The 25138-nt window shown below is 40.9% G+C and overlaps 1 protein-coding gene across 3 annotated transcripts in view; it reads right to left on the bottom strand.

Moving 5' to 3' along the window:
* Window positions 1-3762: 3762 nt before the first annotated feature.
* Window positions 3763-25138, bottom strand: part of PHEX (phosphate regulating endopeptidase X-linked) — a 213444-nt gene continuing 192068 nt past the window's right edge. The window contains exons 20-24 of one of the 3 annotated variants that reach the window (XM_047716507.1): window positions 22562-22692; window positions 16011-16076; window positions 14690-14794; window positions 10088-10164; window positions 3763-7540 (exon numbers count right to left, since the gene is read on the bottom strand). In XM_047716507.1, the coding sequence (XP_047572463.1) occupies window positions 7438-7540; window positions 10088-10164; window positions 14690-14794; window positions 16011-16076; window positions 22562-22692 (482 nt within the window). In that variant the 3' untranslated portion in view covers window positions 3763-7437. The remainder of the gene's footprint in view (window positions 7541-10087; window positions 10165-14689; window positions 14795-16010; window positions 16077-22561; window positions 22693-25138) is intronic. The other 2 variants (XM_047716508.1, XM_047716509.1) reach the window with 2 other exon arrangements.

A 25138-nucleotide genomic window follows, 5' to 3' on the forward strand; every position in this document is an offset into this window, starting at 1 on the left:
ACCTGTACCCCTGAAGCAAATAATGCATTATATGTTAATTTAAAAAAAAAAAAAGCTAAAGCTGCTTGTAGAATACCACAGGTCTCAAGCCTTGGACACTCCAAATCCCAGTGAATGTCAGTAGGCATGATAGGGTTAAATACAAGGTTATTGCTTTAAAGTCTGTAACTGTAGTCACATGCCCTCAACAGCCCAGAGGCAGGGTCACAAAGGTTTTATTCTGTGGAGAAGTGACTGGCAGACATTCTGGTGTTAGAAGAATGAACAGAGAGTGCACGGTCAGTCACAGGACTGAACACAGGTACATTTAGGGGGAACCACTAACTGAAATGGGGGGATAGCTCAGCCCAGAAATCCCGGACTTAAGGTCATCAAAGCTCTATGTCTGCCCAAGGGAACACATGCATAAAATTGGGATACAAATTTGGCCCTGCTACTTGCTAGCTAAATATAATCAAGGGCAAGTCATTAACTTCAGTTCCCTTATCTATAAAATGGGAATAATAGGTTTCTGAATGATTGGAATGATTAGAAAATGAAAATAGAATATTTGGTGCATACCTGGCACATGGGACAAGATCACTGAATGGTAGCCGGCATCATCAGTGAAGGGCAGGTTGTAGAGAGGTTTCTGGAGGACTCAGGACAGAACTACCATCAAGTACAAATACCTGTGAACGGACTCCTTTCTTCGCATTATTTTCTAACAGATGATTCTGGAACATAATGTGAATTCTTCAGTAAGTCACAGGTTAAAATCGGGTTTGTGAACATTATTCCATATGCCCAGTAGATCACTGGAGAACGGACTTCGAAGTCAGACAAAATTAACTTTATTCCTGGCTCTTCTAATCACTAATGTGGTGAATCATGTAAGGATTCCTCACCTGTGAAGAAACAGCAACAATTCTTTACAAGATTGTTGTGAGGATTGGCTGTAAAGCATAGAAGACCCTAGCAGAGGGCCTACACGTGGTGGGTCTCCAGAAATGGAAGCCATTTTCATCAAGATTGTTATTAGGGAAGAAAATCATTTACAAATGTCAATTGAAAATCCGGTCAATTTTGGGGGCGCCCGGGTGGCTCAGTGGGGTAAGCCTCTGCCTTCGGCTCGGGTCGTGATCTCAGGGTCCTGGGATCGAGCCCCACATCGGGCTCTCTGCTCAGCGGGGAGCCTGCTTCCCTTCCCCTCTCTCTGTCTGCCTCTCTGCCTACCTGTGATCTCTGTCAAATAAATAAATAAAAATTAAAAAAGAAAAAAGAAAATCCGGTCAATTTTAAAATAAGTTTGCTCTAGGCTTATTTTTTTCGTTCATCAAATGTCAATGGGGTGGGAGGATTGTGCAACTATAAGCAAGGTACTGATTCCACTGACTACTAAGTCAGTTTGAAAATTGCCAGAGTGTACTTCTAGATGGTAAACTATACGTCTCTTCTTGCCTAGGACATCTGCAGACGTTTTAGCCCACCTGCCAGCAGAAATGATGCTCAATATTTTAGGTAGTTTTTATACGGGGGATTGTAATTTAATCACTTGGTTCTTCATTCTCTATAAAATGGATCTCAAGCCAGAATTAACACAAATAGTACTTCTATGGTTTGTAGATGAATACTCATCTTTGTTTCTTGGACTCTAATTCTCAGTTTGTCTTTCAAGTAGAGAAAGCACAAAGTAAGAATATGAGGAGTAATTTCTCATCTCATAATGGAGAAGTAAAAACAATTTTCACTGAATTCTCTAAAAATACTAGAAGATACAGCACAAGACTTTATTTCATAGGTTGTTTTATTTACTGTCTCAATGGAATATATTTTAAAAGCTTAGAATGTATTATACATACATGGCATAGCCACAGAATCTTATATTCTATTATCTTTCTACTTGAGGCAATTAACAAAACAAAATGCACATTCAAACGAAACATGTATCTAAACCATTTAGAAATAATTAAAATTATAGATCAGGTTTTCTTTCACTGATCACACATTTTAGTAATGCTTTTGTGGTGCTCATTTCCGGGCTCACTTTGGTGTGTTTATTAAAGCACGGTATTGTCAGATCACAGGGACTATCTCGTTTTCATTTTTATATCTCCAATTCTAAAGGGGATTAAATTATCCAATTAAGCTGTTAATTAAAAAGACTCCTAGAGAATAAACTGCAGGCTACCAATGGCATTTTAAAATTTCCATTGTGCTGTGTCCAAAAGCAATCTCTCAGAGTTTAGACGACCTCAAAGTTACTGTCCCATATTTCACCTTAGAAGGTGTGGCTGGGATTCCCAGCTGATGGCCAAACCCATTTCCTCTTCTTTCTGGGCACACAGCTGGACTATACATCCCAGTCTTCCCTGTGGTTAGGCTTAGCCACATGACTGAGCTTTAGCCAATGGAACGGGAGCAGAAGTGACAGAGATAGTTCCTGGAACCAGACCAAACCTTCCACTCAGTATCTTCATGGCCTCTTCCCCTCTACCACCAGCTTCTTGTAAGATGAGCATGTATTCAATCATGTTGAAAATGGCTGATTCACAACGTGGAAGGAACCTGGGTCCCTAAATCACCAATTGGAAGAGAGAGGCTCACTGACCATTAATACCCATTCTGTATGCAATGAAAACAAGAAATAAACCTAAATTGGATCAAGCCATTAAGTTAATGTTTCAACAGCTAGTGTGATCTTAATTTTTTAAAAAAACTGAACTTGAGGGACATGCAAATACCTTAGATCTAACTGAAAACATTCGCCTTCTTCAAATTTTGATCAGGTCCACTTAGATATTTATCTAACAATTGAATCATACTCAATACGTCTTGGGTCTCATAAAAATTTATCATACAGACCACAGCATGAGAAATTCTAGACTCCTTGCCTCCATTCCCCCAAAGCTCCTCCTTCCTGTCCATGCCCCAGAGACCACTCATCAACTATCATTTCTATGCATCTTTCCTTCTCCCACTACCCCATACACAAGAATTCTTATTTCGAGGATCAGCTCAGAAACTAGAGCAAATTCTCTAAGAGGGGCACTAACAGGCTTCACTCAGCCACTTATTCCCTACCAATTCTGTCACCCGTCTGATACCTGTCTCCCGCACATGGTCCCTATGGCACGCCTATGAAAAACTAGTGCTTTTTCAGGTCTTAGAACATTATCAGTGCCAGAAAGATGTTTAAGATAATCAACAAGGGACTCTACTTGTCCTACCAGCCTAACCTCAAAATGCCCCCACAGAGCAGTATGGGATCTATGGTACACCTCTAGATTTGTCTGGACTCAGGCAAGACAGACAGGCTTGTGTTGTCCAGCATCACTCATTGTCCAAATGTCACCAGGGGATACAAAAATCCCAGGCACTTCCAGTTCTCTAAGTGTACGTGGGGCAAAGAGGCTCCAGTAGCATGAGTGCAGCCCCCCTAGAGAGCCTGGGCCACTTAGAAAGAAAAGCACCCAGGTGAGGTTAGGGTGCCCAGGGAAGGGGAGTTGCTGGGATTTGGGCAGAGAGAGAGCACCGACAGCAGCCACCAGAGGAGAGTTGAGTAATTCCTTTTCTGTGCACCGAAGCATAACCTGATGTCCTTGAATATCACCACATTGACCACAAAGCAGGGTAATTCTAACAGCTTACGGGCCTGTCTCCCATGTAAGACAAGACTATTCACTGAGGCCCAGGGACAGCATCTAATCTGCCTAATACAGCTAGTTCCATGAGATCAACAGAACAGGTGTTCAATTATGGTGTGCTGAGTGACTATAAATGGACTAGATCGTTGAAGAAAAGTGAGAGCCCATAGAGATTCTTTGGTCTGATACTAACTGTAATGTTCACCGTCATTTTGGTAAGACCAGCCCTATTGTGGCTCATAATTCCCTCAGAAGCCTCCCTTTTCCTCAACAGAAATATTACTGCATAAGCAATAAGCCACCTCTGCTGACTTACCTTCTGGAAGAAAATACAATGACCACCTTGCAAATCTCTCACTGTCTGCCAAGTTACGGCATTCAAATCCCACTTTCCTAAACCAAGAAACCTAGTCTACTAGGGTGCTTTGGGAGGCAAACAGGACTGTCTAAAACAGAACTGAATGTGTTAACAGATACAATCAATTATATTTTTTAAAAGAGAGTAAAACACACATACACACACATACATAAAAATAAAGAGAGAGGAAACAGAAAATCTTCAACTTTTTATTGTCCTTAAAATGACTGTTCACATGGTTCTACGAGAGAAGAAAATACAATGACCATTTAGATATAAAACGCATAATGCAGGTACACCTTTCCTCAGACCAGTGGGGGCACAGCCACCAGTAATGAGAGTGTTGCTGCATGTAGCAAGCATATCCTTCCTTACCTTAATATGCAACTGAGACGTTATGTTAAAAATATCAAGGAAGAAGCCTATCAAATGCTAAGTGATTATGGAAATACTAAGAGAATAAATGTATTTAGAAATGGCGTAATCTAAGGGATGAAGGTTAATGCAGAGGTCAGCAGCCCACAGAACAAAGACTCTGCCTTTCCTGATTCTGGGATACTCAACAAAGCAATTTCAAACCTCTCTCCACTTCTCTGGCATGAGCATAACCCATGTGGCAAGCCATCATTCCTTGTTGCTTTTTAGCAATGCTCCAGGGCTAAAGAAGATAAAATTTATGTTTTTATTGCTTTAAGCTCCATTGAGGAAAGGCACTGAATAAACTTCAGGATAATTTACGAATCCTGAGCTTGCATCTGTCATGTCCAAGTCCATCTCATAAAAGGAAAAAATGGAAATAGGAGGCCAGTGCTGTGTGGCTGGTGAAAAGCTGAACAAACTTTGGGCAGTGGAGATAAGCTCAAATAATACCACTTTATATACATAAAATCCTTGACTAATCTGGGAGAATTTTCAAAAAAAAAAAAAAAAAACCTAACTCCTTCCAACACCCAGACAATAGTCCATTGGCAGAACATCTGGTATATGAATCAGAAAAGTATGTGACGGCAACTCTAGTCTGTGATCCAATATCTAATTTCCTTTTGACTTACCACGATTATTTTTGTAAAACTTTATGGCTGTACTCCAGTGGATGAGCTTAGCAAGGATTGCCCAAATCCTGTCTTCTTGTCAGCAACATATTCTTCTCCCTACTTTTTTACCTTTCCTTCCACTCGTGTTTTACCTTCTTCCCTCTACCACTTACTCAGAGTCTGCTTCCTGTAGCGATCTGTATTGAAGAAAAGGAACAACGAGAGTGTCGTCTGAAAATGTAAACATGAGCGTGTATTTGGAAATCCAATCCTACCGCAATATTGTTCTAGCTAGTACTGAGGATTTGGTATCGCTGCTTTGGGTTTATTTTGTTTTAATAGTGGCCGTTGTATCCACAACTTTCTGGATAGCGGACTTATGTCAAGTCAAGTTAATCAGGACAAGGCAGCCACATCATTTAGAAAGTGTAGGGCCCCAGCTGATCATCAACCAGCTGTCCTCAACCAACAACTAACTGATGACCATTTCCACAATCCTCAGCCTGTGCTTTCAGAAATCACTTTCTCTGACCTGCAGGAATGTGTTTATTTGGAGTTTAAAAAGAGAAATCTAGAAGGAAAATGCTATTCATAAAAAGTGTAAGAAACCACAACTGATTTTAAATGTCCAAGTACTGCCATAAAACAAGGAGCATCTTGCACATCTAAAACAAATCAGAACGATTCCTCCAGAGAAAACACATGTCCACTCCCAGCAGACCCACCCTAACTGCCCTTGCTTTTAAGAATATGAACAAAGGTCACATTAAGCCTTGGTTAAAAGGAAGAAAAACTAGCTGCTCTTCAAAAGTTGATTCATTCAGAGAGGAGGAGGTCAAGGGGAAAAATCACTCTCCCCTAAAGCAGTGTAACTGTTTCCTCATGATGCTGCCCCTGCAATTTTCCCCCTTTAGAAGTTCCCACAGTTACGAAAAGACATGGCACGAACTTAACATTTAAAAAATTAAAAAGGACAACAAATCCAGGGGTGCAAAATGGCCCCACAGTTAGTCTGAATTCGTCCTTTTGCTTTTGAGATTTTCCTATCGGCCAAAACTCCATATACAATGAATAATGCACAGGGAGGAAAGTTATTTTTAAAAACTTGAAATGCCAGATTAAGGCCATCACAATTTTATCCTACAGATACACACTAATAAGAGATGGACGAGTTCACATGAAAGCATCAAGTCCTGAGGATCAAAAACTTAGTCCTGCTCTTTCCAACAGACTCTTTAGAAGGCTTAGACGGTGAAAATTATGTTTCTTTGGACTATGCAGGGAATTCTAAATTTAATCAATAAATTCTAAAATGTCTTCAACAAAGTTTTCAAAAAGCTTTTTTTCAAAGAGAGGTAACATTAACCAAGCCAAAACACAAGGTTACTTCGCACCCACTTCAATGTAGTATCTGTTCCTTTAAGCTAAAGGGGGGATAAAAGCCGTAAGTTCCTAAAGGAGAATCAGAAAATCATTTTCTCAATGTCTTCTCACTTCAGAAACAGAAAAATGCACATACATGAGGGTAATGAGACAAGTAAGAATTGGACATAAGAAAAGTGTCTGTCAGAGAGACATAATCATTGAGGCTTGGGCAAAAGAGATCAAATGGTGGAGATTTCATCTCCTCGTGTCTCTACTGTTGCGTGATGAGGAGTTTTGACTTCTTCTGGGCCTTAAAGACACATCCTTTTTTCTTTTTTCTATTTGAAGAACCGAAACCCTTTTTCAAGTAGCCTTTCGGCCAGCTTTGTTTATGCTGACTTAAACAGGGCAATCAGCTACGTCAGACAGAAGCTGCAAGATGCATTTTCATCCCAACAAACTTCCGAACTGAAGGCAAAAATTTCAGCAAAAATTGCAAAATGAAGCTCCAACACATTTCTAACTTAAGCACCATTGAGTTAATAAACGTGGTTGATGGTGATACACAAAACCTAGCAGCAGCACATTCCGTAGAGCAGCAAGACCTACCAGGTGTTCCAGGAACATGTTTTCGTCATTGAAGGTTACACATTCAATAGACCGAATTTTTTTCTGGATACATTATGCTTAGGTCCCTGCGAAGCTGTGGCTTAAGACGGTATATACCACCTAGCTGTTTCCACACTAAAAATGGGCAAGAGCAACAATTTAGCAGATAATGTTTTAACAAAAGTAGCCTAGAGATTTATTTCTGTTAGTCTGGTTTTGTAAAGAAACATACTGAGATCCCTTCTTAGATTCCATTTTTTGAGCCCTACAATTTGAATATACTGTTTTGATCCAACCAACACCCAAATATGGAAGATGCACTAAAAAATTGGAGTCCTGGGGGGGTGGGGCGGGGAATGCAGGCTGAGAGCAGTGGCGATGAGCGCTCCGCGTGGCCTCTACTGGTACTGCGTGGCTCTTGGGACGGCATAAACCAGCGGTCCAGCTACCAGAGTCGGCAGGAGTCTAGGCCTCTGTTCATCGTGGAATTCGATGGACAGTTAAAGGCTTTCTGGAATTCTTCGAAGTTGCTAACTGCACCATTGACCCTGGAAAAGACATGTCACAGCTCATGTCATTTAATTCTTCCTTCTCAAGAGGTTCTGGAAAAAAACTGTAACAGCATACTGCTCACAGGGATGTTGCATTCTTATCATCTGTTTATAGGGGAGACAACTGAAGCCCAAAAGGGAGAAGTAAATTTCCAAAGAAATTCACAGAGCTGAGACTAGAACCAGCACCACCTGAATGTCAGACAAATGCCCTGATTAATCTTCCCAATACCCTCAAATTCCTATCAACTGTAGGATTTACAATTCCTATAAATCATGTATGTGATTGTATAGTCCTATAAATTTACAGATTCCTATAAACTGTTAGATTTACCAATACCTGGGCTTTCTATTTTTTTTTAACTTTTATGGAAGGTATAACTGATATAAAGTGCACACACCTGAAATGTAAAGCTCACTGATTTTGTTCATGTGTGTATACTCATGTTACTACCACCCAGAACAAGATATGGGATATTTCCAGCACCTAGAAGGCTCCATCGTGTGCCCTACCAGTGGAGCTTCCAAGGATAATTACCAGTCTGACCTCTATCACCACTGATTAGTTTTGCCTGTTTTTGAACTTCGTATGAATGGACTCCACAGTACGCATTCTGTTGTTCCCGCCTTCTTTCACTCAATATTATGTCTGTAAGATTCATTCATGTCGTTGCTACCTAAGACCTCACCCAATCTACAAAAACACTTTCGTTTCATTCCTATTACATTTGAAGGTTCATATTTACCTCGAATTCAGTCCAGGCAACAAACTAATGAATGGTATCTACTCGTTATTGATGAGCAATGTTTTACCGGAGTTAGTTCCAAAATCTGGTGTCCTTACAAGTTCCCTGACTGCAGTAAAGACGGTGGATTCCTACTCAGCACTTTGGTTGGCAGTGCTATTTCCACTGTGTGATTTCTGCTGTACTCAAAATCTATAGTTACTGCAGACATCACTAACAAGCCAGCAAAAACTGCCCCCTCATCTATTTCTTACTCAACTGCATGTTCAGAGTGTTGACTAGAGAGACTCAGCATTCTTAGTTACTATTTCTTCCCTAATGACTATGTGACCTATGGGCATGTGAAGGAATATAGTGGCCTGTATTCAAACCTCCTGTGTTTTAGCTGGGATATATGAGTAGGGATGCATATATCATAGTGTGATTCATCCTGGGCAAATGCTAAAGAGAATTTAGCTGGTAATTAGTAAGTATACTCTGTAAATTATCAGCTAAAATCCAGTATTACAGGCAACTAGTTAGTAAAAGAAAATTAGTTTCTAAAAATCTTACCTGTTAAGTAATTAATCTACTGTGTGGTTTCTATCTGCACAACTCATCGGTGGGAGCATATTTTAGTTCATTAGAGACTGTCAGCAATTTTTGACAGTTTAGCCCAGTGGGGTAGAATTTTCTAACACTGTGATTAGATTTTTATGCTCCTGGGTAATTTAGAGTCAATTTCTGAAACATTTCTAAAGCCAGGTTTTAGGAGTAAGATTTTTAAATAGAGGAGAAAATTTAGATGATTTTCCTACACTGCGCCGATGGATTCATTTAAACATTAAACATGAGGATATCCAGGTATGACATGCTCTAAGGAAAGAATTGGTCAATAAAAAATTACTATAGTTTCTTATATAGCCCCCATTATAATTCTCTGACCCCAACTACAGAAAATCTCAAACTGGGCTAGAAACCTAGCGCTGGGTAAATACCCTAACCTTAATTTTATTTTTATTTATTATTTCATCATTCTGACAATTAAGATTGCAGGTCATAATCCTTTTCCCTTCATTTGAAGCAACGGTTTCAAAAAATGATTCAAACTAAAAGCCAAAACATAGCGCTTTGACTTCAGATATGAATTCTAATAGCTAAATATCCCCATACATCCTGTTTTGTGTTCGGAGCTATTCGGAAAGCGGGCATTGATTCATGTCTGCTAGCTGGCTGTGTGGAAGAACAAGAGGCATGAAACAGGATACTCTAGAACACAAAATGCACCAGAGCTCTGTGTGCTTTAAGGTACGGTATGTGAGCTCTCATCCTTGTCGAAGGAAAGAGACATTTGTGCCCACACACAAGAAAACGTAGGTGGTTGGATAAATCAAATATTCCTATTTACTAAGCCATGGTGCTCATGGCACCCCTGGACTGGGGCCTTGCAAAAACTGGAAGATAATAAATGAGAAATAATACTAAAGTTATGATTTGGATTCGAAATTACCTTTGGAGTCGTGTACTATCTCAGGGATCTCCTGTTATAGCAATGGGCTAGAGGCATGCACAAATGCCTACCACGGATTTTTTTTTTTTTTTTAAGAGAATGCGGACTAGACTAGCTTCCTGCTAGTGAAAGAAAAGGTGCTCAGTTTCTCTTTGGCCAAGTAGTTCTGTCTGCAAAATGGAGAGACTGCTGTTCACAACACAGGCTCTTGTTCTGATCTCCTGTTTGGTATAACACTGAGACAGCTGAATCAGGGAAGAGGTAGGACATGCACGGTTTAAAAAGAGGGTCAGTGATTTGCCCATTTACCTAAACTGAGGGGGGCTGTGAGCACCGATTTGGATTTGTTCTCGGGCAGCTTCTGGTCTGTAGGAATTACACCTCACCTAGAAGAGAAAAGCATGCCAATAATTATGTTTCCTTTCTAATTACACACTTTCTACCTCCTTAACTGCTCCAAATTATACTGAAGAGTAATTTTAGACTCAGTGGATGACAAACAGTTTTAGTAGATCAGGTAAAACCTTCACCAGTAACAGCATCTATTATTCTAATCCCCAGTGTCGAAGGTTTTATTGTTGTGCATAATTCCACAATTTGAGTAAATTAGGACAGTTTCCAGACACATTTCTTTTTTTTTTTTTTAATATTTTATTTATTTATTTGACAGAGAGAGATCACAAGCAGGCAGAGAGGCAGGCAGAGAGAGAGAGGAGGAAGCAGGCTCTCTGCTCAGCAGAGAGCCCGATGCGGGGCTCGATTCCAGGACCCCGAGATCATGACCTGAGCTGAAGGCAGCGGCTTAACCCACTGAGCCACCCAGGCGCCCCTCCAGACACATTTCTTAAATCAAGAAAACACTGTATATGTCCTGGAATCGACCAATGTATTAATTCAAATAATATAATGCTTGGAAGAGGACTTACCAAATTCAACCATACTCACTCCAACAGGAAAAAAAATGAATCCATCATCTATTACAGAGTATGGTCGTGGGAAGTGAGTGTTTTGCACCCTAAGTGCCTTGCTTGTGTCATCCCTAGTCAGGGCCTCGGATACGAAGACCCTTCTCCATAGACACGGAAGTTAGGCAAAGCTCTGTGACTTGCTCTGATCCATGAAATGTGAGCAGAAGTGATAGACAGCACATCCTTGTGGAAGCTTTAAAAACCTAGCACAAGTTCTAAGCATCTTAAGAACAATTTAAGAAGCCACATGAAGGTCCACTGTACACTTCCTCATACCACTTTCCTACTCCAATGGTGAACATGTTAAGCATGTGTTGAGATCAAGACTCCAAAACCCAGGTCCTTGAGTAAAAACTATGAGCAGAGCCCCTCTCTCAACCCACACTGGATGGGGGGCATGAATACAAAAGGAACTGTCTTTGTATTGCTTGCTCCTGCACGTAACTTACTCAATCCTGACTTGCTATGTGTCGGGAAACATGATATAATCTTAAAGTATGAAAAGAACTGGGAGACAAGCAATGACGGGGTGCATTCCAAGTGCAGAAGAAAATAGAAGCAAAGACCTATCCAAGAGGGGAAAAAAAAAAACAAAACACGAGACATTCCATGTAGCTGGACTGCGTGGTACATAATGGGCAGTGATGGGAGACCAGGGTAGAGAGAGGATGTTGCCAGTTTTCTGAAGTCTTGAGCCACAAGCTAAAGAATTTAAGCCATATTTAAACACTGTTTGTGAGCAAGAAAATGATAACATCATGTTTTTAAAAGAATTATCTGGCAGAGGAAATTAGAGATCAGTTTGAAGAGTATAAATTTATGGGCCCCAGGAAGGTTGCCGATGAATGGCCACTAAATAAGGATCAACAGGAACGGAGAGAAGTAGAAAGATAAGGAGAATATCTGAGGAAAAAAAATTAACAGGTAACACAAACTACAGGGACACAGGAAACAGAAAAGCGGATATGCTGCTATTGCTTTTGATGAAGATAAACAGTCTGAATGTGACTGTGAAGACGCTTTCGTAATGTGATTCCTTCATTTCCTCAGAAGCTAGCTAAGTTGAAGTTGTTTCCCACATTCACCATTACCTCACTTTTTTGTGTGTTATTTTTTCTTATATTCTTACATCATTGTATGGTATTGTTTTAGCGCTGTCTTTGCTTCACAAACCATTTAAGAGACTTCTGAAAACACATTATAGTTGTTACTGTTTTCCTAGAATCCTTTCAGGAGGGAAAATAACTTCACTCCCTATAAGCAGACTTCTTCCAAAGTGCAAAAGACTGAAAATCTCCTTCTGTCAGTAGGAAAACCTCCAAGATAAATTTCTCATTAGTAACATAAAATAGCTTTTCATTTTTTCCCTAAATCTCTTTAGTTTAAAATAAATCAGATATGCTTTGGAATTTTATTTGAAGACATTTCAAAAATTACGAAGGTTGGGGCGCCTGGGTGGCTCAGTGGGTTAAGCCGCTGCCTTCGGCTCGGGTCATGATCTCGGGGTCCTGGGATCGAGTCCCGCATCGGGCTCTCTGCTTGGCAGGGAGCCTGCTTCCCTCTCTCTCTGCCTGCCTCTCTGTCTACTTGTGATCTCTCTCTGTCAAATAAATAAATTTTAAAAATCTTTTAAAAAAATTAGGAAGGTCATGTTGCTACCAATTAGTTTACACACAAAAAGATATAACTAAGATATAACTAAGATGGGCTTTAATTAAGTTAACATCCGAAGGAAGAACCAATGGACATTGTGCTTTGTCCTCTCGACCAAGGGTCAGCACATTTTTTCTGTAAAAGGGAAGACGTTAAATATTTTAGGCTTTGCAGACCAGAAGGTCTCTGTTTCAACTACTCAGTTCTGCCACTGTCGCACAAAACCAACTACCCACAACACAAAGGAAAGAGCATGGCTCTTTTCCAATAAAAGAGTTTTACCAAAAATGGGCAGCAGACCATATCTGGCCCATGGGTCCTAGTTTGCCGACCCTTGCACTAGAAAATTCTAACTATATTGTGTGTGTTTTTTTGAGATATCTGACCCAGTACTGACCCTCCTCCCAAAAAAAGCCTCCTTAACTGAATTGTTACTTACTCTTACCATTTTTAAGCAATTCATCTAAAAATGTCAAGATTTTCAATATACCCAGCATCTTTGCTGGGTGCTATGGGGATACATAAGAAATACAGGGATCCAGAAGATTAGCTATGGAGATAAAACTAAAAGTCCTCAACATTTTGAGAACATTTAAGGACTAAACTGCATAGTAATGAAGAGAAGTGTAAAGGAGCTGGAGATTCAAGAGAGAGAGAGAAAGAGAGAACTGGAGTCCTTGGGGAAGTTTGTGGAAAATGTGGAGGAGGTGGAACTCAACATGGAGCCTGAAAGATAACGACAGGATTAAATCATCTGAGGGGGCGGAGTATGAAGGAGGTCACATTACAGAAGGAAAATCAAAAGCAACGCCCCAGAGACAGTAACAGGCCTAACACTGCCGGGTGGCCAGGAGGACGCCTGCCTGGCTAAAGGTGAGTGTGGCGTAGTCGCAAAAACTCAGAGCTGGTTGCGTAGAGTGGGATAAGACTGGACACAATGATGAGAGCCAGCTGCACGTGCTTGGCCTCAATGTGGGAGTCACTGCAGGTCCCTGAGCAGGTCAGTAATGAAATAAAAAGTAGTATTTCAGGGGCATGTAAGAGAGTGGTGGAAAGACACCAAAGGCAGAAAAACATGCCTTAAGGCTGTTGGGATAATGCAGAATAGGAGAGCTCAAGGGCCTTCTACACAGGATGAGATACAGGGTAATGGGGAGAAAGAGAGGATGAATCTAAAGAGAAGATAAAAGGATGAAACATCCAGCTTTGGGAACCCATGTCATAAAAACAAGGACAGACAAATCAAGTAAGAGCGAAGAATCTAGATTTTCTAACTGGGAAGACCCAAAGACCAGGCTGTGTTGAGAGCAACAGGAAGACTAAAAAGGGAGGTCATTTCAGTGACTCCAGGTACGCTGCTGTCATGTTGATAAAGCAACATTCATGTAGTGCTGTCGTGTCAGCTTTAAGAAATAAAAGATACCAGAAAGATGGGACTCCTTTAGCCAGGCTCAACCAGAGAAGATGTGGGAAGGAATCAGCTTACTGAGGAGACAGTGAAGACTGAACAAAAGAAGGTTGTGCTGGTAACAACCGTGGTCTTAGGGATACACGTTTGCCCACTGTGAAGTCATGTGTTAGAACCTTCATTGGCTCATCCCTGCCTGCTTTGAAAATGAGGCCTACACGTTTGTGACATAAGCCCAGGCGATAACCAATAGCAACCAAGAACTGGTGCTTATCTCATTAGCCAGAGACTTGAACTCAGAATTGTGTGTTTTTTAGTACACATCTTCTTTCGCTTTCCGCTTGGAAAGCCCATCAAAGTCACAAATGGGTGAGATGACTCTCCTTGGTTTTGTTGTTGTTTTCAGCTCAAGCAGTCTTCACATATCCACCTGACTGTGGAAAAGGCAGCTTTGAGGGTCCTCCACAGGTTGAAAGTGGTGGGATACAGTCAGCCAATGAGGCAAAAAAAAAAAAAAGAGAGAGAGAGAGAGAGAACAAAGAGAAATGCAGCAGAAGGCAGAGTCCCAGAAGCCAAAGAAGGAATCACTAGAAATGGTTATAAAGTGTAGTGCATACATTAAGAAGTCAGCATATATTAAAGAAATACCAAGTGGGTTATGATAGGACTGGTCACCCACTTGACAAACAACACCAATAAACCCTGACTTGATTGGTTCATTAATTATGTCTCACAGAACATTTAAAGGTGAAATTTATCCTGAAAATAAACGGCAAGATCGCATTTCAACTAAAATCAAAGCTATACCACTGAACTTCTGACCACGGGAGCAAGCCAAAATCCTGCATTTCATCTTTGCAGCCCCTTCCTTGGCCTACTCACGTGCGCGTAACTCAGGAAGAAGAGCTGGTTGTTGGTGAAGACGATGCCTGGGAGCAGAGGCTCTTCGACTCCCTGCCTCTTGTCGTTTATCCACTGCCTGTAAGCCTGGGGAGGGAAGCAGAAAGGGTGATCCCCTGCAATGCTGGCCTTCCTCTTTTCTCATCCAGGGCTGAGATCCTAAATAGATCCCCCACCAGGAACAAAGTGCAGCCTGTCAAGTTTTCCTTTAACAAACCAACCCCTGGAAATGCAAATCAATGTTGTGTAGCTTAACAGTGGGGCAGCTGCACCTGTGAGAAGACCTTACACTCAATAGATACCAGAGCCCCTGGGCCAAAGCAGTGTTAAATAATTCCTCCCCCACCAAGAAGTTATTCTTTTCCTAACGCAATGGCAAGGGCTGTGGAAACAAATGTGGGGGTTAACATATGGGGCCAAATTTTTCTTTTTCCAAATAAAAGGGAAAACTCACCATCATTTTAGAAAATATATGTTAACCAGAATACAGGAAGGGTGTAACCTCAGAATAATACTCTGGTCTTGACGTTAAATGCATTTACCTTTTTGAAAATCTTCCCACATCATCCTTACATTTCTTGTTTAACCAAGGACCAGTGGATGATGGAAACATTATTAGTGACTCTCACCTGCCCCCCCACTATATGAGAACCACTAGCCTCTGGCCACAATTCAGAAGTTTGGTTTTTTTTTTTTTTTTAAAGATTTTATTTATTTATTTGACAGAGAGAGATCACAAGTAGACAGAGAGGCAGGCAGAGAGAGAGAGAGAGAGAGAGAGAGAGAGGGAAGCAGGCTCCCTGCTGAGCGGAGAGCCCGATTCGGGACTCGATCCCAGGACCCTGAGATCATGACCTGAGCCGAAGGCAGCAGCTTAACCCACTGAGCCACCCAGGCGCCCCAGAAGTTTGGTATTTTAAGAGAAAATTGCAAGAAGGGCTATAGAGACAGTATACTCAAGGAAAACTCATATGAACGTAGCCCTGAGGAGATTTCTGTAGCATGTTTTGATATTATTGTGAATGCATCTACTGAAAGCTATCCTTTAAATACATGATTCTTAACATTTATTATTCTTTAGGGTGACTTTAAACCCCAAAAAGAAAAAAAAGAGAAATGCAGCTCTATTCATATAATAAAGCAGGACAGAGTTGATGTGGAAATATAATTCTATTTACAGAAATTCACAGAATTGACAGAAATCTAACTCCTCAAGAATATGTCTGTAGTGTAAATTGAGGGACACCCACATGGCACTCAATAGTTTAATTTTAAAAATCACAGCAAATGTTGCAGTACGCACCCTAAAAGCTTCCCGCAGACCTCCATTATCAGCAATATTTTCTCCCAGGGTCCTCTTCCCCTTCACCTAACAAAGAAAAAGAAAAAAAAGAGTGTTTCTCAGCCAACTATCATTCAGCAAGAGGCATAAATGTGATAGCTAGGGAGAGTACCATATTTTAAAAAGAAAATTACATGGACTAAATCACAGGTAGTCATAATATATTGTGAGATGGCAAACTAACTCCAGCAAGGTGCTTCTGAATATAATAATTTCTATTTTATTATGCTACACGTTTCTTTCTCACCCACCTCTGTATTCTCACCAATTGAGCCAATTCCAATAAAATGTTAACAATATTCTGAGTGACTCTGGTTTAATGGAGTAAAAGTAGAAATGTCAATACAGACTACTTTCTCTGATTAATTCATATTATTTGAGTATTCTTTTCGGTGTGCTTTGTGTTTCCAAACATTTACGATCCACACAGGAACAAAACTTCATGAACCATCACCATTTTACCTTAGCAACGTCCATGAAAAATTAAAAGGAGGGTAGTTCTCACGGGGGGGGGGGGGATCAAACAGAAGTAGCCTAGGCCACAAGGTCAAGGTTTGCAATGTGTAGGATAATCGGCCAAGCATGGTGAAAAAATTCCTCCACACCTTTGAAGACTGTTTCTGAAATCCCTACATAGGACAGGACAAAAAAACGTTCGAAACCAATACAGCCCACAAGCCAGAATCCAACCTGCCCCTTTCTTCTATACAGGCTACAAAGTGAAATCAGACTTCACATGGCTCAATGGGTGGGGTGTGGGGAGAATTCGAAAGAAGGAAAATATTTTGTGGCATGTGAAAATTATACCAAGTTCAAATTCAGTGTGCATAATTCAAGGTTTATTGGCATGCAGCCATGCCCAGTCATGGATGTACTGTCGCAGCCACGCTCCTGCCACAGAGACCTATGTCCTGCAAAACCACGCTTACTTACCATAATTACCCTTTGCAGACAAAGCCTGTCAATCCCTGCCTAAGGGGCAGAATAATGCCTCCCACCCACCCACCCAAGGTGTCTATGTCCTAAATTCCTGGAACCTGTGCAAATGTTACCTTACCTGGCAAAAGGAACTTTTAGAATATGATTATATACAGGATCCTGAGACATTAGCCTGCATTACCCAGGCGAGTGCAGTGTAACTAGAAGGGTCCGTGTAAGCAGAGGAATAGGGGGTCAGGAGAGTGTGTCAGAGTGATCCAATGTGAGCTGTGACCAGCCACTGCTGGCTTTGAGGAAAGAAGGGGCCAGGAGCCAAGGAATGTGGCCAGCCTCTAAAAGTGAGAAACCACAAGGCGACAGATTCTTCCCAGAGCAGCTAGAAAGAAAAGCAGCTCTGCTTACACCTCGACTTGAGCCCGCTAACACCTGAGTGGGACATACAGAGCTGCAGGACAGGGTTTGTGTTCTTTCAGGTCATTAAGTGTGTGGTGATCTGTGATGGCAGCAACAGGAAACGTATACACCCCATTCTCAACTTTAAAGCCGTGAATCCTACGCACTCTTTACTTTTAAGCTAGGCCAGTCACCCAGGTATCAAGCAGTCACATTGGATAAAACCAACTCTTCAGACAACATTTATTTCTGTAATCACCCAGGACCCTCCTAGCTTCGGACCCCCGAAGTTCCCCTCCTGCTCTGACATACATTCTTTCTTTTATGACAATCCTCCATCGTAAGTGCTATTACCACCACCTTGCTTAACACATGGGGAAAGAAGACCTCAGAGCGTATAGCACATGTCTTTGGTGTTGCACCAGATCCCCGTTTCCACCAGGACTACACACCCATTCCTACAACTGCTCCTAGCTCAAGAAGGTTAACCTTAGCTTAGCGGAGTCGCCTCACCTGAAGATTCCTGGCAGGTGATCCCCTACTTCTCAAGAACTAACTGATGTGCACTGAGAACTGCCTAGCCCCTTACCCCAGTCTGAACAATTTCTGTGGTGCGATTCAGGCTCCAGAACCTTCTATGGGATCAGTCTGAGGCTAAACTCCTGAAACCAACATGTTTTCTCTTATAGGTTTCTCTTGAAACCAACCACCATCTTATAGGTTTATCCTGAAACTACCTCCTAAATAAGTCACTTACCTAAGAAATCCCTTCCTGGGCTTTGCTTCCAGTGAACTTGATTTAAAACAGTGATTAAAGGAACTGCCCACATTTCACACAGATTTAAACCCAAGCAGTTTGTTTCCAGAGTCTTTGCTTCATAATATGCTCTCTTGTCATGTCGCAACTGCTCTTGATTCCGGTGCTTCTGTTTACATCTACTCACACTCGAATTTAATCTCCTTCCTCTAAGCTTTATCAAAATCGGAGGTCTGGGGAGTAGCCATCCCCCTTTGGTTCCTCCCACTCTAGACCACCTCAGTAGACCATATGGTCATAGGTTTGCCTCCAAGCCCCACGAGCTGCTCATGGTCTGCTTCTGTGGCACCCTGCTGGAGCCCTCTCCAGTTCACTGCCAAGGATTCAGGCACAGGGGACCGGCATCCAGGAATGGAGCCAGAAAATAAAGCACAGAATCTTATATCCACGAAGAAAGTCAACCTTTCTTCTCTGGGAACAAAACTGAAACTGTCTCCTGATGGTTGAATGGATGGATGCTGACACAGGCATCCCCTTTCTATGGTCCTTGTGACAAAGGTACACATTTGCCAGAATTCACTCTCAGTATCTGACATTTTAGCCCATATGGATGCTGTAGAATAGTCCTCCCACCAACACACCACCCAGGACTAAAATGAACTTAAAAGAAGAGAACGATAGCATGATATAGGGGGCAAGAATATGGATCTTCAGGGGTGCCGGGGTAGCTCAGTTGGTTAAGCGTCTGCCTTCAGCTCAGGTCATGATCCCAGGGTCCTGGGATCAAGCCCCCCATCGGGCTCCCTGCTCAGAGGGGAGCCTGCTTCTCCCTCTGCCTGCCACTCCCCCTGCCTGTGCTTGCTTTCTATCTTTCTCTCTCTCTCTGGCAAATAAATAAATAAAATCTTAAAACAAAAACAGAATATGGATCTTGAAATCACACCAATCTAAATTCTAATCTAGGCTCTACTGTGGGTTTTTATCTCTTTGAGTCTCGGTTTTCTTACATGTCAAACAGGCTAGCAATATGTATACCTCTCGGGACCAGTGTGAGGATTAACTTTGTTTCAGGTAGGCGAAAAGTACAGCACCCAAGCCTGCAGTAACAATCATCAGGAGATATGTATTCCCTTCACCAAAAAAAACTGCTCTTCTATTGTTGTTTGTTTGGTTTTCAGCCCCCAAATCTTTGCCTTTGTTGTCCCCTAGGATGGAGTACCTATGAGTATGTCGCAAAGTAGTAGTAATATCAGCTACAATTTACTAAGCACGTCCTGCACGTCAAGCATGATGCTGGTGCTTTACATAGTCTCAGTCATGTACTTCTTACAAATGAATGAGTTCTGAAACAGTGACCCATTTCACAGATGAAGATTCTCAGAGTCAGGAATGTCAAGGAACTTTCCCATGTTCACAAAACTTGTAACTGGTTGAGTCAAGATTTGAACCTCTATCTGACTCTAGAACCCCTCCCCTAAGCTCTTCCTGAAGCAAAATATAATCTAGATGGATTTTCACAATGTGACAACCTCTACATTGAATATAGATAAACGGAGCACCTGTTTCAGATCTTCTCATGACTTACTTGTAGATATTAAAGAAATATACGGGCAGAGAAATAAATGGCTTCCCAGAACAGTGATGAAAGAGCTAGAGATACTATTCAAGGATACAGCCTCTGGTTTCGTTGCCTGGACAAGGAGTGGCATTCCTGGTGCTGAACATTGCTGAAGAACCAGGAGGACCAAAATAGTTTTGTGTGTTCTCTTGCTTCTGTTATGTGCTGTCCCCCTGACTGTACAGTGTAGGAGCATACAGTGTGTGCATCTATATTTTAGATTAGTAAGGGTCTCCTACAGATCCATACCCTACCAACAATTCTTCATTACTAGTCTCTTACTGTCAAATACGAGAGAAATCCATTTTTTATAATTATGAAAGCAGGAGCAGAAAATGCAATAAAAAGGTTTAAGAAAAAGTTAATAGTACGGAGAGGGCATGAAAACCTGACGAAACCAGCAAAATAAGGAAAACAAAAAAGAAGTAAGAACAATGTGGAGGAGATAAAGTACATATAGAAAACTGTAGAGTTGTATTGGAAAATTTAAAACAGGAATCAAACAGATAGAAAGGCATACCATGTTCTTGAACGAGAAGACTATATTACAAAAAATATCAATTCCATCCACTGAGTATGATTTAACTTAGAATCCCAATGGGATTTTCTTTGGGGGACAGGGTGAGAATGGGTAACATGATCTTGGAACATATACTGAAGTATATTTGCCTAAGAATGGCCAAGCACATAAAAGAGCAGTGAGGGAGACCTTGTATTGACAGATACCAGAATAATCCATATAGCCATGGTAATAAGACCTTGGTGTAGAACTGAACATACATACCAGCAGAACAGAATACCTAATCCAAAAATTGATGTCAATATATAGGAGAATCTAAAATTTGACAAATACTCAATTCAGTGAGAAAAAATATCTTTTAATCAATGATGTTGGATCAACTCTATCCTTTTAGAAGAAAAGAATTCTCAAATTAAACTCCATAAAAAGGGGGCGCCTGGGTGGCTCAGTCATAAGCATCTGCCTTTAGCTCTGGACATGATCCCAGGGTTCTAGGATCAAGCCCCAGGTCACACTCCCCGCTCAGTGGGGATTCTGCTTCTCCTTCTCCCTCTGCCTCTCCTCCCTGCTTGTGTTCTCTTTCTCTGTTTCAAATAAATAAATAAAATCTATATAAAAGAAAACTCCATAAGAAAGTGCAAGTTTCACATGCATGAAGATTTAAATATAAAATTAAAAAACCACAGAAACCTTCCCAGAAAAGCCAAGAGACTGTATATATGATATAGGGTGGAAATGCAAAAACTATTTTTTAAAGTTTTTTTTAATTTATCGATCTGAGAGAGTGAGAGACAAAGAGCTTGAGCAGGGTGAGGGAAAGGAGAAGCAGACTCTCTGTGGAGCACAAAGCTTGGTATGGGGATGTGGGTCTCAATCCTGGAGTTCCAGGATCGTGAGCTGAGCCAAAGACAGACGCTTAACCCACTGAGCCACCTAGGCACCCCTATTTTTTTTTTAAGATTTTTTTTTAATTCATTTATTTGACAGAGAGAGATCACAAGCAGGCAGAGAGGCAGGCAGAGAGAGAGGAGGAAGCAGGCTCCCTGCTGAGCAGAGAGCCCGACGCGGGGCTTGATCCCAGGACCCTGAGATCACAACCCGAGCCGAAGGCAGCGGCTTAACCCACTGAGCCACCCAGGCGCCCCGGCACCCCTATTTTTTAAGAGAAATAGGTATCTTTGGATCTACAGAAATGTTTAATTTTTGTATGTCAAAAGATGCCATACATGAAATCTAATGGATGCTTAATATATTTGGGAGAAAATTCTGTAATGTGAATGACAAAATTCTAACACCTGTAATATCTTTAAAAAGTTCTGATACATTGGTGAGAAGATAACTGAAGAGAGAAATGCTCTTTCATATACCACTGGTAGAACTATGAATATTATAACTTCTTGGTGACAGTAGGAATCTATCCTAGATGGATAAAAAGGATATGTACACAATGAGAGGTTTTGTTACAGCAGCATTTACTGTGGGAAAAGAGCTGGAGACAAAGCGTGACCTATCTCAATAAGGTTTGGTGAATATGTTAGATTACGTCCCCACTGTGGACTTCTAGGCAGCAACTGAAAACCATGCAATAAAGGGGCCTGTGGTGTGTGTCTATCTCTTCGCGAGCATGTGAAACAGTGTACCAGGGTGATTAAGATGAATGACAGGCAGGGAAGAGAAGAGTGATAAGAGGGGAAGGGGTGAAGACAAGAAAGAAATAAAATGTGATGCACATGAATGGCAACTATAAAACTTCATTCTCGCCTTCATGGACATGTATTATGTATGTATAATAGAAAATAAATGTCTTAGAAAGACATTTCTTTTGTTCAAAATTCTATAACTAAGATCTCTTAACCAATTCAGAGTCATAATTCAAAATAATGAGATTTCAATGAATTAAATAGTAATTTGGAAGGAAATTTTTAAAAATGATATGGAGCATAGATTCATAAGAGTTGTATGGTGTATGTTTGCTACAAGATTTTCTACATTTATCTAAATCTAGGAAAACGAACTCATGTTTAGGCCTGTGAGTCTCAAACTTGAGCTTTAATCAGAGTCACCTGAGGGCTTGGGAAAAGACAGACTGCCAGAAGACCAGTGCCCCCCTCCCTCCAGAATTCTGTGTCCAGAGGTCTGAAGTAAGACTCAATTAGCATCTCTAACAAGTTTCCAGAAGAGGCTGATGCTGTTGTCCTGGGAACCACACACTAAGAACCAATGGTCTAAAGCCAGTAATGTCCAAAAGAGAAAAAATAACCACAAAACACCGTAGTTGTACTTACATTTAAGCCAGCTTTCCTCCAATAGTAGTTGCTATATTGGTTAACCATGCACTTTGTTTTTTCTTTAAACTTTTCTTCTGAGTCAGCAGACCACCAAGGATCCAGGTTTCCATTTTTATCATATTTTCTACCTAGCAAAAAGGAAAGTTAAAAGATATTTGTACCACCTATGTTCTCTTCTAGGGTTTTTACGGTTTTAGGCCTCACATTTAGGTCATTCGTTCATTCATTTTCAACTTATCTGTGTGTGTGGTATAAGAACACAGTCCACTTTCATTCTTTTGCATGTTGCTGTCCAGTTTCCCAGAAGCATTTGTTGAAGAGACTGTCTTTTTTCCAATGGATTATTTTTTTGCCTGCTTTGTCAAAGATTAATTGATCAGGTATTTGTGGGCTCATTTCTGGGTTTTCTAGTCTGTTCCAATGATCTATGTATCTAGGTTAGTGCCAGAACCATACCGTCTTGATGACTAAAGTTTTGTAATAGAGCTTGAAGTCTGGAATTGTGATGCCCTTGTGCTTTGCTTTTCTTTTTCGAGGTTGCTTTGGCTATCTGGGGTCTTTTGTGGTTCCATACAAATTTTAGGATTGTTTGCTCTAGCTCTGTGAAAAATGCTGGTAGTATTTTGATAGGCATTGCATTATTTTTCCAAAGAAAACATACAGATGGGCAACACAGATTTGAAAAGATGCTCCACATCACTCATCAGGGAAATACAAATCAAAACTACAATGAGGTATCACCTCACATCTGTCAGAATGGCTAGTACCAAAAAGATAAGAGATGACAAGTGTTGGCGAGGATGTGGAGAAAAAGGAGCCCTCCTGCACTGTTGGTGGCAATGCAAACTGGTGCAGCCACCGTAGGAGACAATATGGAGGTATTCAAAAAGCTAAAAATAGAATTACCCTATGACCCAGCAATTATACTACTGGGTATTTATCCAAAGGATACAAAAATACTGATTTGAAGGGGTACATGCACCCCAATGTTTATAGCAGCATTACCTACAATAGCCAAATTATGGAAACAACCCAAATGTCCATCAACAGATGAATGGATAAAGAAAAAGTGGTGTCTATAGAGAAAGTGGAATATTACTAAGCCATAAAAAAGAATGAAATCTTGCCATTTGTAACAACAGGGATGGAACTAGAGAATATAATGCTAAGTGAAACAAGTCAGAGAAAGAAAAAAAATATGATTTCACTCATACGTGGAATTTAAGAAACAAAACCAATGAGCAAAGGGGGAAAAAAAGGAGAGACAAACTAGGAAATGGACTCTTAACTCTAGGGAACACACTGCTGGCTACCAGAGGGGAGGTGGGAGAGAGGATGGGTGAGACAGGTGATGGGAATGAAGGAGGGCACTCGTCCTGATGAGTGCCCGGTGATGTTAGGAAGTGTAGAATCCCTACAGTGTACATCAGAAACTAATAATATACTGTATGTTAACTAACTAGAATTTAAATAAGAACTTAAAGAAATTTGTACTATTTGTGGGAACTAATTTATTCATTTTCCCGTTCCCTCAATTCAAAAAACCTTGAAAAAGCAGTCCCCAGGAGCAAGGGTCACGCCTGGGAGCAGTTCCCACCTTCTCTCCAATGTCACATGTTAATTGTAAAAAGAGGGGTTGATAAAGAGGTTTGAGGAAGTTCTTTCCTCCTGAGCAACAAAGAACATTTTAAAAATAAAATTCATCAACTTATGGCATGCACACCGTGAACCAGTCTTGAATTCTTTGTTTTCACCTGATGTGACCCATAATGTTCTCTGGATTATGAAATGAAATGGCTTCATTCAGAAAGCCCATGGTGGGAGCTGGAGCGTCACTACCAGTGAAATTCCAAACGATCCATAGGAACAGCCCAGTGAGTCATTCACACGGATCCATAGGCACAGCCTTGTGAGTCATTCACACCGTGAGACCACAGCCCCTGACTCAGCCCTATAGGAACGTGTTTCCTCCAGGTTGCCAGGAGCTAAGAGACACATAAAACCTCTATTATGAATCATTCCACAGCCATCAGTGTGCATGGAAGGCCCATCTGTCCTGCTTTGACAAGGCAGGTTGCTCTAAAAAGAGAACTTGGAACAAGAATGGAAATCTCCAAAACATAATGGAAAAAAAGAATAACTATACATGGTTGTTTGCTTATTTGTTTTTGGTTTTTTTTCTGGTTTGGTTGTGGGTTTTTTGTTTGTTTGTTTTTTGTTTGTTTGTTTGTTATAGCCTCACTATTCATTTGTCTACACTCTTCAAAAACAGTTTTGAGTAGATCTGGACTATTGTCCATACTCAAGATTACTATTGGTTTAAATTTAATTATGGAAAGAACTCTTCGTTGGACTTGTAAGACAGCCCCAAAGCAAAGGTGTTAACTGAAATGACCCAAAGCTCTTTGGCAAGGGTGGATGCTACTACCACCACCCCTGGGAGAGCATGGAGTCACTGTCCTCCATACACTACCCAATCAATCATTAAACAGTTACTGGGCACGTAGTTAACTATGTAACTCCCTGTTCTAAGTATTGGTTATGGAGTGAAATTGCTGTCATTAGATTATGTCC

Source organism: Lutra lutra, chromosome X (assembly GCF_902655055.1).
Source record: "Lutra lutra chromosome X, mLutLut1.2, whole genome shotgun sequence".
Taxonomy (NCBI): domain Eukaryota; kingdom Metazoa; phylum Chordata; class Mammalia; order Carnivora; family Mustelidae; genus Lutra; species Lutra lutra.